We start from the raw sequence: 17,069 nt of genomic DNA on the forward strand, positions 1-17,069 counted from the left end.
GACCTTTCATATTTTAAAAGTACTTGGATGTGTTCAGTGCTTGCCAGTAAGAAGACACTGATTAAGAATTCTGTCTCCTAGAATATCTCGATATCTCAAAGACCTCAAACCTCCAGAGGCCTAATGATGGGGAGTGGGGCGTGTGATGTTACTTGCGCTTGATTGTGTGACTAGGCTGTCATACAATCCAGCGCTACAAAAAACAACACACAACAACAATAATTGAGAATAAAGTCTGTTTTCAGATGTTAAAGCATTCAACGTTTATTATCAGCACTACAAAAAGCAACACTCAGTCCAACTTCTCTCCTTCAAACTCAGAGCCTCTTGGTCCTCATCTTTTTCCCCTCTTACACACTTCAGTCTTACACACTTTAATACAGCTTTGGTCTCAGTATAACAAAGTTCTCCTCCAGACAGAATGGACTACATTTTAAAAGACATTAAGACAGGACCAAAAAATGTATATCTTCAATATATATATCAAACATTACCTGTTTTAAAAAAGGAAGTTTTTTCTTTTAAAACAAAATAACCGATGAATGGAGATTTCTTTTTTCATTTTTTTTTCCAGTTTGGTTTAAGATTACTAATAATATTAGGTAATATTCATGATAAAAGAGAAATAGCGGTCACACCACCGTGACACTAAATAGGAGGCCCATAGTAAACAGGAGCCAAGGAGAACTAGTTACTGAGTCTCCGTTGGTTCAACTTGGCCCCCACTGTAGAAAACACGTCTATGAGGATCGTGACTGCTTGACATTCCTTCTGTCCTTTCTCGGAAACAACACATACAGGACACACAACAACAACCACAACAACAGGGGACGTTGAACACAGACCTGCAGTGTAAGAGAGCATTTTCGGACACATGATGCAGTGCTGTACAGCATCTGACCGCAAATGTGGTCAAACATTCATATATCAACCTGCACCGTATGTGGCGTAGTGAAAAATGCAACCAAGACTCTATTGCATAGATCTACAGTAGGCATCGGGTCTGTGTTCTTAACGTACAGTATGTGCAAAACAACATCACAAGACATTCTTCTTAACAGTCAACCTATGGCCTAGAGCAAATACAGTAAAAGTAATGTGCTTCCGCACAACACTCGTCGCTTAGCTTACTGTCTTCTATGCACTGTGAAAGTAAAGGGACACTTTTGGTTGGACTGCTCAGTTCTTAGTGTTTTTGTCAAGGAGGTCAACTGTCAAAGGTTAAGGCTAACTGACATTCAAAAACAAACATTCTTTAGCAGGCTTAATATGAGGAAACAATATATCATCGCAGTGAAATGCAACTTATAAAAAATGTAGTGTTTAACATGTGAGTTATAAGAAAGTAAGGCAGCATTGTTTACATATGAAACCGGCCATTGTAGCATTAAAAACAATTACAATATACTGTAAACATAGTGAGCAGAAGGAAATTGCGTGCATGCGCGCACACACACAGAGACACACATAACACTTAAGTCCCCTTTTTAGAGAGGTGTTAAAGTTAAGTCAGTTGCTGCAGTGGAACCCTTGCACTAACTACAACAGTGAGTTGTGTGTTCCCCACTTTAAGTTTAGTCTGAGTGTCTTGCGAGACCCCCATGGTCAGAGTCCTTTGGAATGAGTGGTGCAGGCACAGGCAGGGTGCAGCCTCACGCATGTGCAGTGTGGCTGTGCTGTGCTATGCTGTGCTGTGCTGTGCTGTGCATTGCTGAAGGGGTCACCCCCACACACACACACCGATGTCTTGGTCCAGAAGCGCTTTTGGAGCTAGTTTACAGGCCTGGAGGTGGAGCCAGCGGGGTCAGAGGTCAAGGCATCTCATAGGTGCCCGCGTTGATCGCCGCCCTCCTCCTGGTCTTGATTTTTAGAGAGCCGTAGCGTGGCTGGAAAAATGAGAAACAAATAACAACGATCAGAATCTTCAAAGCTTGATGATTCTGATCACGATCTGCAATTGCACAGCTGGCAGATGGGCAAACACAGAGGGGTGCATGTACCCACATGCGCACACACACATACACACAAACAAACAAACACACACAAACAACAAACAAACAAACACACACACCTCTTTGCGTGCAGCTTTGGCGCGAGTCATCTTGACGCTCTGGGATCTTCTGAGGCCACGTTGTACAGACGCCTCATCCTCGGAGAAGACTCCATCTCCATCGTCCCCCTGGCCCTCCTCTGGCCTGTAGGGGTAGTAGTCTGCCACACACACACACGCACGCACACACACACACACACACGCGCACACACTGCAGTTAGCGCAACTGCCAGGATTCTACTTTTACTTCTCTCCTGCTGGTTGAAGTTGATAAGAACCATGTTGATCTAGAGGGTTTGGCCAGAGCTGCCAAGTTGCCCCTGCTTGATTCTGCCCACAGAGACTTGTGACGCAGTCACTCTCTGCTACGCCTTTCACGTAGCCAGTCAAGTCAATTTAAACACAAATAGTGCACAGCTGCCTTCCATGGCCTACCAAAGACTTGCAAGCAGGTGACTGGTTCATTGGACTTTTCCTAGTGAATTGCTAGTGAGCAATGGCTAAACACCCCAGTCTCTTTAAATTGTCACTATGAGGGCATGTTGTTTTGAATCTCGCCACTAGATGGCAGAGTAGGATCAGGAGGCTCAGGAGGCAGCTTAGGGTGGAGAGGATGTAGGGCATTATGAGGAGCACAGCAAGTTGTCACATGAACTATGAGAGTGTGTAAAACTACACAATCGGGGAAAAGGCTTTGTCTTCAAAGCCTTTGCTTACAGTAATTTCCCACATATAAGCCGCATTGTGTATAAGCCGCAGGGCAGTGTTTTATGCAAGTTACAGAAAAAAGAAACAAAACCATATTAATACCATATCAACTGCCCCCCTGTATTAACCTCATAGCTGAAGAAATTTTACAAAATCAATGTATAAGCCGCGGCTAATAGTCGGGAAATTACGGGTAATTTTTTCTCGTTGTGTAATGGGAAATCATAAGTGGCAGATGGAAGGTTCAAGACCACGTGTAGCACAGATAGTGTGTGTGGTGAGTGGGGCCTACCGGTGCTGTCCGCGCCTTGGCCGGACCCATGAATGGCTCGACGGGCGGGGTTACTTATTGAAGGGTACTGACTGGACGTGTCGTCAGCAGGGATCTGCGATAGGTCATGCATGCTGAAGCTCCTCAGGCGCTCGCTGATGGCACCCTGTCCCTATGGCAACAGAGTCACATGATTTGGGTCAGTCACTGTGAGGTCATAATTGAGTCAGGACATCTCAGAGCAGTTTCCTGAACCTACTGGTGCCTGAAAGCAAATACAAAAGGTAAAGGGCCGTATCATCGAGACAGTGGCCCAATTACAGCAAAACATCTATGAGAATAGTAATATTAAATATGTACAGAGGAAACAGCATGTTCATTTAGGGATGATTTAATGTACAAACAAAAACATGAGAAAAGCAAATGCCTTACTGTGTACAATGTATTTTGTGGTATGTACAGTACAGTACACACCATTCACTACAAAACACCATTTATACACATGAGAGACATACATGAGGTGACTAACAGAGGGTGGAAGGGGTACAAAAATAAAGTAAGGTCAATTTAATCAGACATTCTGCTAAAAAGTTGAGGTAATGTGATTAAAATAAGTCAACATCTAAACACTTCACACCTGCCAACCACCTCTGTAATAGGCAGAGGCTTGAAAAAAAAAAAGCACCCAGCTCATCACATATTATTTCAACACGGCAGCACATGTTGCATCACATAATCAGCAATGTATCAAGCAACAGATGCAACCTTACTCTGAATGCAGATTCTGCAACAAACTGCCATTAAAGCAGCCAGTAATGACTCCACATTAATTACAGTGCTTCCGTTTAGACACACACACACGCGCACACACACACTTCTGTTGCCGCTCAGTTTAAATTGCTATGGAACATACAAATCAATTAACAGGTGTGATTGCAGTGGCATCATTGGGGGTCACAAATGATCCATTCTTGGCTTTATAAAACTAAATAAAAAAACAAATTAGCTTTATCAGTGCTTGATAGTCTGAACATACAATTCAATTCCACACATTGTTACCCTATGGGTAAACTGCTTGCGTTGTAAGTTGCCACTTACAACATTTCTACCGGAGAAACCCCACAAGATCAAAGGCATTACTAATGCCGAGTTACAATAGAAAATGACAAGACTCATAAGAAACAGATGGCGCTTTTTTCAACTCCTCTCAGTAGTACTGCAGCAGCACTGCATTGCTCTGTGTTGGGTGGTGGTCCTCGTGGCACAGGCAGCCCCTGTGAGTAACCTGTGCTCCTCTGATGGTATCTAGGTCTTGTTTGTGTGCAGGGCGGTTGCGTGTGCTGAGGGCCAGTGTCTGCCCACAACAGTGTTGTTTTGATGTAATATTCATTGACTGCTTTAGACACGTCTACCATCCTGGCAACCACTGTTGCAGGAAGCACACAGCACCATTGTACCAAGCTCTACACAGCCAAACCAGCCATATTAATTACAAAATTATACTATATTACTGTACACTACCGGCCCAATATTCTCCTGGACCGCCTTTAGTTTTGACTATGATGCACTATGTTGTGTCACAGCGCCACAACATTTATTTCCATCATGAGGTTTTTTTCTTGTGTTGATAATGGAGGAGTCAAACCACTCTGAACAGTGTTCTCCTAAACAACTTTCAGTGGGGTTAAGACCATGACTCTGTGGTGGCACATTCATGTATGAAAATGGATCCTCATCCAAGCTGAACCACTCTTTCACTACATGATGACAATCTCAGTCAGATGATGATTGCCAAAGCCTGATGAGACCTGACAATGGGATGCTGGAGTGGAGGAACACAAATTCAGCGAGGGGATAACCTTGTCATTCAGTACATTCAGGTAGTCAGAGGACTTCCTTATACTGCCACAGAAAGTTGCTGAGTCCTGATTTTACCAGCTGAAGCAACCCCAAATCATTTGCTCATTTAAATCCAAATAGAGACTTATTTGGACAAGCAGTGTACTTTGAAGCATTATACATTTTGTTGTATACAGGAATATAAGAAATGTATTGGATTGATATTAACCTCAATGTAATTAGAGTATTTTTACATAATCAGGGGTATTCCAAATACGTGTTTTAGTGACAAACCTATATAATTAAGTTAAAGGTGACATATAATGGAAAACATTTTTTTCTTGGTTTTGATGAATTAGAAGAGGTTGTGCATAACCACAGAGCTATCATGAACATGAGGCATGGTTGTGCCCTCCTTCATATGAAAATCTTGAACTTAGAAATAGCCATTAAAAAAATGGGCGAATTAGAACAAAGCCTACTTGTGATGTCAAATATTGCAAAGCCATTGAAGTTCAATTGAGGTTGCCAAAGAGGGCCCCATTTAGTCAAAAGAACCATTTCAATACCCAGCCTAAATATAAGGTTTTAATTGGGCTTGTAAAATTGCAATTGAGCTTATTTTTCATAAATCAAAGTTGAATATACTATTTTAACATCAGAGAACACAGTACAATACTCATCCATTCTATGTCCTATTTAACTCAGAGAAAGGGGTAAACCTCCTAATCAGGGATCTGAACCGGTTCAAGGAACGAAAACGAAAACCGAAAACGAACGGAATTTTACGAGGAACAGAAACGGAAACGAAAACGAAATGGTCTTCAACTGTTCCGGAATAGAAACGTTATTCTGAAATCCATAAAACCGGTTAATAAGGTTTTTTTTTTCGTTCTCTATATATTTTATAAAATTTCACAAAAGCATAGCCTACTGTATGTCAGGGGGAAAAAAGACTATTTACGGTTGTGCGTTCACTTCGCCTTTGGTCCAAATGTGTACATTTTGTCTTGCTGTTGTAATATATTCTAGTCTGCCACTTCGGATCTTAGTCCAGCTCGTAGCGTACAGTGAAATTGATTTGGAAATTGTTTGTAGGCAATGTAGGCATAACATAATAGCCTATACAGCATATTTTGCCTGTCCACGCCTTGTCGTTTTAAAGTCGGGATTTTAAGTGTTTGCGCAATTATAGGCTATGTAGAGTTTAATAGGAAATTTGAAGTAGGCCTATATTTGTCAGCAACAGACCAGCTATAACATGTTCGCTTATAAACGGGGTTAGGAATTATTGAGCAAGCCTTTGAAGATCTCCATATGGATAAAACTTACAACAAGGTAAGGAGTTTCTAGCACTTATCCAGAAATGTTTTGATAAGAAATTATTTATCATAGAATAGGCCAGTAAGCTGTAAGCTATGTGGGATGGATAGCCCATCTGAATGTTTTTGAATGCCGCCTGTGATTTATTATTTGTGGGCATAGACTAGCTACGGTGTAAATCAAGGGCAAATAATGAGTACGTCTATTCTAAGGTATAGACCACAAAAATAGACCTGATAAGCCCGCCAAACCCTGCCGGAACGATAAGAACTAACGATATTTTACGTTCCGAACCGGTTCAGGAACGATATGTAGGTGGCGGAACGCAAGAACGAAAACATACCTGAACCGTTCGGAACGGAACGATTGAAAAAAAATTTGTTTTCAAGCCCTGCTCGTAATAGAGGAGCTGAATGGCTTCATTCTCTGAACGTTTCCTATCTGAGATTGGTTCAGCTGCAACACTGAATACCTTGTCTAGCACCCTTATGCTTCCGACCCCAACACTACACTGTGGACACAGTGACAGCCAACAGCTCCATTAGTTTGAGACACATGGAGAGTATAGACTTGAATGGATGTATCCTACCACTACATCTACTTTCTACTGATCCATGATCACTGGGGATTGAGTACCTAACTGGATACCTTTAATGGTACAGACTGAATCACCTCTGTCCTACCAAATGCTGATTCATATTAAATTAATCGATGCCAACCTTCCCTACTGGAGGAGAACGCATCTGGTGAGACCAGTACAAAACCACTACAGATATGATATATTCCTGGCCACCAGGTCATTTGACGCACATGTCTGAAAGGTCCAGACAAACAGATTTACAGAGATTTACGATAAAAGTTAAATGATTACATAAACCTGCTATGCTATCTAACATTTCACTGTTCACTGTTCTTGGTTGGTATGAGAACATTTCAGCTTTTGTCTCTCAGTAGTTTGGCAAATAGACTAGTCACAAAAAGTTAGGGATGTCTGGCAGGTCTCAGTAGGTACTGAAACATTGAGCTGTTGGACATGCACATTCAAAAGTTTAGAGAAGGTCACATTAAGGTCACCTGTTAAGGTTATAGTGGATTCTAGGTTCATCCTGAAATTTCACCTGAAAGCTGAATATTCCTGATGTTTTGTGAGTAGTTTTGTGTATGTGTACTGTACGTTTTCATTATCTTACATGATAATATCTTGGCTGTTACCCAGCTAAAAAACAGTTAGCCTGTTTGGTCAGGAATGGCAACAGTGGATTGTGGTGAAATGGTGTATAAATAATAAATATGTATTTTTTTAAACATATATTCATGCGTGTAGGCTATAGTTTAGGTGACAGGTCCTGACATAAAAAATCTTGACAGATCGTTGTGTTTGTGCAGAGAGAAGCATGAGCAGACTATAGTTCTTCTTTCATGTGACAAGCATAATTGTAGCCTAACTGTTGTATTCAGCTCTCTGTCTGAGCTTCAGCTGTTTGAAGGGTAGAAAGAAGCACATCATATCAATAAATGGCAGCTTGCTTCAGCAGTGGTACTTTAGTTTGACAGTTCTGGGTGATATTACAGTCTTTTTTAACCTGAATTAATTCTGTCCCTGATTGAGTAACACCTGGTGAAAATATAGCATTCCGTTAAGCAGCAAATGCACGGTCACGTTACATACAAGCTCTAGAACTTGCATTAACTTTGACTAACCGCACGGCGTGTCGTCCATTATCCCTTACATGTACAGCCAATAGGCCTATTGCAAAATGTAACAAAAATGTAACAAAACATTGGAATATTATTTGGGACATCTGATAAATAAGGTATTTAGTCACCAACCACCCACTACTGTTACAAATTCAGAAAGAGTAAAATACCAAATGAAGTACTGTTGGGTACCAGTACTGCTGCTGATATCAGCTCAAATGTGAAGAGTACCCAGCGCTAGTGATCAAACTAACAGCAGTAGCTGCAGTAGAACCGGTGGCTTTGCTGTTGTTTGTTGTGGTTCAACAGACGGGGAGACATCATTAGGGTTAAGCTATAGCGACTAGGGAGCGTAGGGTTCATTCGAGTTTGGAAATCAATCACGACAGCCAGATTGAAGATTTGGCCACATAGTTACATGTCCGTAGCTACCTTTATTCTACTTTCCTTTTGTTAGTGCACTTCTACCTAATTTCTTTGCCTCTACTACTGTAACTGGATGTGGTCAAAGCCATTGCGGTATAGCAAGTTCTTACAGTCTAGCAGACTGATGGTTATGGCCGCTGGATGTCCCTGTCCCTTTCTCTGGGCCACATACTTAACACCCAATCATGTGACCATGGAACTTAGAATCACACTATGTGAGCACAGCTCCTGGGCTGGCTCTCTGTCTGTAGGACAATCTCTTTTGTGTAGACAGCTAGAGCAAAAACAGTGAACTTGAACGACTTTTTGACTGACTGACTATAGCGACTGACGGGACACGTCACTAAACCTGTAAGAGAGGAGAGACAGCAAGTGGGGTGGGGAGAGAGGGAGAGAGGGAGAGAGGGAAAGAGGGAGAGAGAGAGTGGTGGCTAAGGAGACTGAACTCCACTACAAAAGAAAAAAGATTGAGGAGAGGGGGTGTGTACTGGGAGTGATGATTACAGAGCACAAGAGGGAGAAATCAATAAAAGTAGAAGGGGAAAGCAGGTGAGAGAGCGAGAGAGAGAGAGAGAGAAAGCGAGAGAGAGAGAGAGTGCTGGAGTAATCTAAAGTACAAGATCTCCAGTGGGCTGGAGTCAGCAACAGCACTACAGGTGTGCTTTGCAACAGCATGGCGCACATGAGAGCAGCGCTGTGCCTGGCTCCCACTAACGAGTACTTCTGAAAAGCCTGCTCTCCGAGAGCTGCAGCTCATGCTGCAGGCTAACTACGCTAATTGAGGGCAACATGGTATTCTGAACAGTCAAAGGCCCACTAAGATAGCTCACTGGCGAGAGAGAAACGACAAGACTGGCTCCACTTAAAGCAGGCTGCTCTGCTTCGGCGGCAGCACTGACACTAGGATGCAGCAGAGGTACATCTTCAGAGACGGCCCGGCCCTCGGGCCACTGGGTCAGACTCTGTTGATAATTAGCAGTGCAGAGAGATAGAGGAACAGTGCAGACCATGAGCTGCACATCTAATAGGTGCTCAGCCGGAGAATTTGCTCACAAATGCACCCTCTACTTAGCCTGACATAGTCATACTCAATTCTAGTCAGAATTAGGGTGCTTTCACACCAATAGCAGTTGGTACGCACCAAACGATCCATTCGAACCAAAAGCTCTTAGTTCGGTTCGTTATTTGTTCGCTTATTTCTACCGGAAGATAAACATTGATGAAACGTCAATCGAGCCAATTTTCGGTTCGTGTTTTGGTGTGAAAGCGGACCTCACTGGAGTCTATTTGCTACATAATAACAATTTAATTGCCTGATGCGGACCAAATTATCTAAACTAGTGATGTGAAAGCACCCTTAGAGTCTGATACTCTAAACTGTGGGAGCTGCGAAATACTGTAGCTTACTGTGCTGTTAATAATATCTTGTACACCGAATAGCGCAATCTAAGACCACTAAATACGTAGCATTACGTAGGATAGGCTATTCGGAAAAACAGATATTTCCCTTCCTTCGTTCAGAGATTTCAAACAAACGATGCAACAACATGTCACAATGCACATGCTGTTTTCCCTTGATTTCATTCAAAAGTGACACTGGAGTTTTCCCACATCCACTTTTTTCCCACATCCAGAAATACATTTAATTTCAAGTGATAAAACCTCTACACTACTCACAAAAAGTTAGGGATATCTGGCTTTTCTTTCTCATGTGGACAGGGCCTTACTCAAAACTGCACCGATTAATGTTGTTTTGGTTTACACTCATTACCATCCAAAAATAGACCCTACGTTGATCTTAGACCAGAGTAGTCCTTTAACAGTTAACAAAACAGTTGAGACTGCAACACATGCAACGCATAAACATGGTCTCACAACACATACATTGTGATAATATGATACTAATTATTCAAAATGAATAGCTTGAGAATTATCGGTTAAAATTAAGCCTGGTTCCTCCCTGAACTAGCACAAAGAGAGCTGAACATTTTGTCCACTCCATCACCTGGTTCGCATTTAAGACACCTTGTTTGCCACTGGACTCTTGGACACGGGGTTTCAGAGGTATCAGAAGACTTAAGTGCTACCTTTGAGTGAGGAAACACTTTTTGAGGTTAGTTTCTCCATAGCTTGCTGTGTGCTATGAATAGGCCAAGAAAACTAATCAATTGCTCAAAAGTTGGAGATCTGTCCCAGATATCTGTTTGACATCTGTGTAGGACTTAAGGCAATCCATCAAAAATAAAACTGAGTACAACATGGAGAAAAACAAGAAACAGATTTTAAGAATTAGAATTGCCTCATTGAGAGGTATAGACAGATGACTGTAACACACATTTCACTGACATGAAATGAAATGCATTCAACACATTCAATGAATAAAACTAATCATGTAAACTAATCATGTAAAAACGCAGTCAGCCACAGATACATCCCCTTCAGTGTGAATGCATGATGTATGTTTGTGTCTGATTCTGATTGCGTCTTACCTTGACAGCTGCGGAGACAGCAGCGGTGGCAGCGATGCTAAGGCCTTGCCTGCCAAAGCTCACCATGGTCTCGTAGCTGCGCTCTTTGGCCTGAACGATGTAATCATCAATCTCCTGTTTTAACGATAGAGGGAAAGCAAACAGAAGGCTGTTGGAGGAGTTCACTTCCTGTAACACACAACTTATTATACTAGACATGGCTCCGCAGTTACACAGTGACCTTTTAATATTCCTCTGATTGATACAGAAAAGACGTAAAAATGCAATGTATGGACCAAACTGGAGTTATGAATTGAAGTGTAATGAAAACCTGCCAGACGTTGTTTGAATGTCTGAGTTTAAATCCTACTTATTTTAACTAATTCAAGTGAGAACTGGAGAGGACTGAATCGATTTACACCTAAAGGGCACTATCTGGATCCTTTTATTTTAACTTTTCAAGTACAGCTATGTGATGGAACTGGTGAACTTACTCTTTCCTTGGAAGCCAGAAGAGGATGCAGGAACTTCCTGTAAATGAGGCTGGCCCCTCTGGTGTATGGAGACAACAGCCAGATCACGAAGGCCACCTTCAGCTCGTAATACAGAGGAAACCTGCAAAACACAATGTCCATTTGCCCTTTAATACCACTGTACAAGGTATACTTTCCATAACCCTAAGCATTCCATTGTTATCGTATGTTTTTACATTTTTTCCTTGCTTGCCAGACCTAATGATCTGCTACTAAACCACCCATGTTTACAGTAATACACCACTATTCTCATATACCATTGTAGAAATATAAAACCATAATACAAAATTTATAATCAATTCACCAGAGGTGGGAAAGTCTGAAGGTGGAAACCAGCTGATTCTAATTACTGTAGCACAACTCTTCAGGTAGGCAGAGTAGCTAATTGGTGAGATCACGCGTGTTAGGTGCACTGGTAGAGCCAAAACATGGTTGGATACATGGTTGGATCTTTACTTTCTGAAGCTGGACTTTTCCACCTCTGCAATTCACCCATATGAACACACCAAATCTATATTGATCTTCAAAGTATATAACAGATAAGCACACAGTACAACTCTTTAGCAAGTCCAAGTTAGTTAAACTGACTATCTGTAACTATCATTTTAACTAAAACAAAGGCTGCCTGAAACAATCAAACAATCAATTGCCAATCATATTCAATCTTACCATGATAAGGAGGTGTCTGTGATGGTTTCAACGACAGTGTAGAGAGCATAGACGATCCAGTACATCATCCAGCGTACCTGTCAGATCATAAGCGGCAGCCTGAATTACCAGATGGTCATGAGACTTTCATGAGTTTACACTTGATGCCTCCTTCAGCATGGCCTGTGGCCTCACACAGAGCACATAGAGCACATGAGCACCGCTCCCTCCTGTGCATTCCAATCTGAGGGGCCTTTGTTCAAAGGGCATTTTGCAGAGATGACTTAGTGAGTTTCCTAGCATCTCACACCAACACCATCTTCTGCACACCAAAACGGTGGACTGTGGAATGAATCTCGAATCAAACTCTTAACAGATATTCTTTCCACATAGTAAATTACCCACACGCTTAATTCGGAGATGTGAAATGGAGCTCTACAACTCATTTTAAGTTCCCCTCCCTGTCCCCAGACAGTGTTTATCTGAATATTAAAAAGTATTGCAATTACTTCTTTAAAATGTATTTGTAAACTGGCATCAACAAGCTGTGATACATTATTTCTTACAACATCAAGCATTACTTAAATACACTGTGCACACGGAAAAATATTTAACGGTCATTGACTAGTGAATTTGGGAGATATATAAATATAGGTAATTATTCCAAAAAGCACCGTACCAAACTGCCCATATGTACATATGGTAAAATGAATAAAAGTGCCTTTGTTTCAGATACAGCCAAGAGTATCATTCATTACAGGATACTTTGACTTGATGCTGATGGTTCCTGGACAAAAGGGTTAAATGGCTCTTTCCTGGCGCTTGCGTAATATGTTTAGTTACTGTACACTACGAGGGATCCACCCAACATTATCACATTCTGTTCTCAGAGACAAAAAAAAAAGTCCTGCATGGAGAGATGTACTGTATGTAACATGTGTAGATGTGTAACAGCTTCATGTCCAATGGAATCATGGTGCCAACATGTGTCCCTAGGTTCACCAAACACAAACAGAGCCGAGAAGCTCACTATGCCTGCAGCCAATGGTGTGTGTGTGTGTGTGTGTGTGTGTGTGTGTGTGTGTGTGTGTGTGCGCGCACTGTATGTGTGTATCTGTGGAACACTGAGGAATCTGACGATGTGTGTGCGCTGGCTTGGAAAGAGCGCATCAGGGAGATTGGCTTTTATTTTAGTGACAGACAGGGCCTGACGCACCTAGACTGAGGGTGAGGAGCCCGGCCAAGCGTGAAGGTGTAGCTGAGCCTCTTAGACCATGAGCAATTTCAGACTTCAAAGGAGGTTCACGGAAGTCTCTCCCTCTCTTTCTCTCTCTCTCTCTTTGTGTGTATGTGTGTGTGTGTGTGTGTGTGTGTGTGTGTGTGTGTGTGTGTGTGTGTGTGTGTGTGTGTGTGTTTATATATACATCAGGGGCTGTGAGAGAGCTGTACAGAGCTTCATGGAGCAAATAATGAGCAATAATCTTGCCTTCTGGGAATAAGAACATCCTAAGGAATTCCAGAGTAGGCCAAGTTTTCAAATAGAGAGAGCTGACCAACTTCAATGGTCCAACAAAACAAAAGCACCCCTGTCAGGAGTATCGAGATCATACAATAGCATAGAGGAGGAGAAACTTGAAGCAACTGATACCTGCTAGTGAGCATACTTACATATTCTTTGACATTCTTGGTCCGGACAGCTTTGTAGGAGTAATACGCGGGATAGAGGGTTCCAAACCCAAGCCTATTAGAAAAGAAACAGATATGTATTACAAGATTCCTCATTATAAATGTTTTTATACATTACAGGGATAGTGGAGTTGTGTAGCCAGTCACGTGATGAACAGGTCATTTGAGAAACAGTGTGAAGTGCAAAAGTTAAGAAAACACAAAATGGCAAGACCTATACCAATATTTAGTCCAATCTGAACTGAAGTTCCTTAAAAAGAGTACATTTTTTCATTTTCAACAACCATTGTAGTTCCTTAACTTGTGTTCCTGAACTTACAAGTCTGAAAGTGAATTAGGCTACATGGCCAATAAATTAAATACATTACAAATAGCTTTCATGAAGGACCTCTGTCAGCAGAGCAACAGTAGTAGGCTACAGTGCAGAAATCTAACAATAAAATCTTCTCCAACTGACTTCTAGAATACATCAATTTGGGCTACACCGTTTAGTACCATAAGTGACTTTTGTCATGCATACATAATCAATATGTTATTACTATGGTGAAAACCGTACTGTGTGATCCTGGCTAGAATAGGGTAGGTGGTGGGAGTCAGGAATCAGGATGAGGGGTGGCTGGCAGAACTCCATCTGTTACATAACTTGCGCTCTCCACCCTAACATCTCAAGCTAACTAACCCCACAGCAAAGAGAGCAAGCAAATCTCCAAATGAACTGGTGTTCCCATGAACAACGGAAAGTTAGCCTATGATTAACACACAATCACAACACACTCATTAGCCTACAACTGAGCTCTATTTTATGCATTAAAAAAAAAAAAAAAAAAAAAAAAAGATCATGTTGGTGGAACTATTCTGTAATGGCAACTGACAACAGACTACCTTAATGACATTACACAACAGGCACAATGCTAGTCATGAATTCCCCATTAAAGTCAAAAAGTCAAGAACTTAAGGGCCCATCATGTGACGTTCTTCAGTGTGCATTGAGCAAAACAAACACCACCACCAAAACAGCAACCGTTGAAGCAGAACCTCAGGGCAATAGAAAACGCAACATTGTGGGTTGATTAACTATTCCATGGCACATTGGCATCACAAATATGATAACTTCATGCATTGTGGCAAACGTTAGTCTTGTAATCAAAGCAAATGTTGACAGAACAGATTTCACCCATCTTTAAAATTACCTCTTCATAGTTACTCCTTAAATGTAACGTTAACTTTCTACACATGTCAGCAGTGGAAGACACAATCTATATTAGGGGTGATGTACACGGTGTACTTTACGTTATCAATATTTTACCTCACATGGGCACACCTTAAAGAACTCGAACAGGAAAGGAGTCATTCTACTTTCAGCCACGTATTTCAAATGTTCACTCTTAACAATTGCAAATGTTGTCGCCTAACAGCAGCGATTTCCAAACCACAACTTTATCCTGCAGCACACACTTCTGCTTTGTGTCAGGTTTCACGTGAATGTGACATGTTACGACTTGTTGATGTCCAAGCTCGTATTGTTTAACGTTGCAGAGACAACACTGTGCTAACTGGGTAGGAAATCCAACTTCCACGTCGTCATGTCATTTTTAAAAAGCTTTGAAAGATCACTTTAAAGCTCCAAATTCTTCACCGCACACATATCGAGCTCATTTGTGTCTGTATGGTGTGTGTTTTTTTTTAATATGCTGCCTGTAGCCAGGAATGCACTTAAGCAACATTATTTATATTTTGTAGCAAAATGAGCTAACTTGTTACATAGCCATCTTCTTCTGATGGTAGCACTAGGTTAGCGGTAACTGGCCGGTGTTCACAAGTAACTTAGCGATAGTATACAAAAGCATTATGATGTGTGAGTTCAACAAATGGATTACAAGCAACAAGAGCACACTAAAACTGCTTTTAGCACGCAACAATAAAAAAAAAATACTGAAGTCAAAGACCTGTTCCCGTCAAATAGTAGCTTCATATTCACCAAACTTTCGCTAGCATCAAATGTATCTGGCTGTTACTGATTTCGCCAACACTAACTAGCTAGCCCTTTAAACCCAAACATGGACAATTTTTAAATCTTGTTGAAAACACGTGTAAGTTACTTATTTAAAATAATAACACTGTCAACCCGTCATAGTCACAGATTACCTTGAAGCGTTGTTAGTGTAAGTTCATGTTAGTGGAGCATATATTTAGCTCGCTAACTCGAACTTACACACATGCGAATTTTAGACATTCCTTGCAAACACATTTGCTAGAACGATATACGTTAATGTTAGCCACCAGGAAAACTAACTTTGTACAAATAACGGAGTTGTTTTTGCCGTGCTCGGTAAACCACAGGTGTTAACTCTGAAGTATGTTTTAATTCACGTTTGCTAACGTTAACGTTAATGACATTAAATGTGTTTTACTTACACAACCGCTCGCGATATTATCCATGATACCATCCTTCCAAACTTGTGAAGTTAAAACTGTCTCTCAGATGCTTGATGCTTGTTGTTGATGTCCACGTAACTACGGAAATCTAACGTGAACCTGGCTATTTATCTATCTAATGTTACCTAAATACGTTTAGTCCCAAAAAGAACGACCCGATACCTAACGAGAAGAATCACGTTATTGAGTCTATTAAACAACGATATGGCAGTCCGTAGAACAGAAATAAAACTAAAGGATGCCTATTTTTCCATCGACGACAACTGTGTTATAAACATCGTCTAACGTTACTTCACAATGGAACTGACAGTCGCAGATCCTAAGCTACTAGTCTGCTAGCTAGTTGGCTAGCTGATTCTCCATGTTAGACCAACATCCTCTATCAACACACTGCGAGATAGAACCATAGAACTAGCCCGAGCTTTCTATGCCCAACCATGCATTGTGATGTGATTGGCTTTTTCAGCAAAATAACTCCACCCCTTGTTTCTATTGATTGGTTCTACTGCTACATGTTAGCCTTAACCAAATATAAACAATCTCACAGATACTTAAAATGTAATGCTTATATTTTTTCCTCAGTCAATTTGACACATTGTTGTAGAGTTATTATTATTATCCACACTCCACAACCTTTGGTTTGGTGAATGTTGGCTGGCTACAGGAAGACTGGGTAGGGTTGGAACTTTTTTTTCCCCTTCAGCACCTGTAACTATACAGTCCTGTAGGCCTAATCTTTTTCTTCTTCTTCTTCTTCTTCTTCTTCTTCTTCTTTTTAAATACCCACATTTGTGTACTTCAGATAGGACCAACTCATAGACCTTGTAATTTGATGTAGGCCTAGGTCTAGAATACAAGATGATCCCTTGTATTGTAACAACCTTTCCCAAGGGAGGGTAGGCCTATAGGCTAAGTTGTAGCCTAAGTAGACACAGAAAAAGAGAGGACAAATCATGTAACATGTTTCAAAAACACATTTGGGG

The 17,069-nt window shown here is 41.2% G+C and overlaps 1 protein-coding gene across 1 annotated transcript; it reads right to left on the reverse strand.

Annotated features, from left to right (window-relative positions):
• Window positions 1–244: 244 nt before the first annotated feature.
• Window positions 245–16,477, reverse strand: reep3a (receptor accessory protein 3a). Its single transcript, XM_062520119.1, has 8 exons — window positions 16,066–16,477; window positions 13,633–13,705; window positions 11,986–12,062; window positions 11,278–11,398; window positions 10,805–10,918; window positions 3,051–3,201; window positions 2,072–2,211; window positions 245–1,886 (listed from the first exon to the last, which is right to left on the reverse strand). Exons 1-8 carry the CDS (start codon window positions 16,095–16,097, stop codon window positions 1,812–1,814), a joined length of 783 nt encoding a protein of 260 aa, XP_062376103.1. The 5' UTR covers window positions 16,098–16,477; the 3' UTR covers window positions 245–1,811.
• Between the last annotated feature and the right edge of the window lie 592 nt (window positions 16,478–17,069).

This window comes from Sardina pilchardus, chromosome 18 (assembly GCF_963854185.1).
Source record: "Sardina pilchardus chromosome 18, fSarPil1.1, whole genome shotgun sequence".
In the NCBI taxonomy this organism is placed as follows: domain Eukaryota; kingdom Metazoa; phylum Chordata; class Actinopteri; order Clupeiformes; family Clupeidae; genus Sardina; species Sardina pilchardus.

Coding starts and splice junctions, on each gene's coding strand:
- reep3a (XM_062520119.1), bottom strand. CDS start 16,097: ATGGTATCATGGATAATATCGCGAGCGGTTGT. Junction 13,706..16,065: donor ATAATATCGCGAGCGGTTGT/GTAAGTAAAACA, acceptor CTTTTCTAATAG/GCTTGGGTTTGGAACCCTCT. Junction 10,919..11,277: donor TTCTGGCTTCCAAGGAAAGA/GTAAGTTCACCA, acceptor TCGTTAAAACAG/GAGATTGATGATTACATCGT.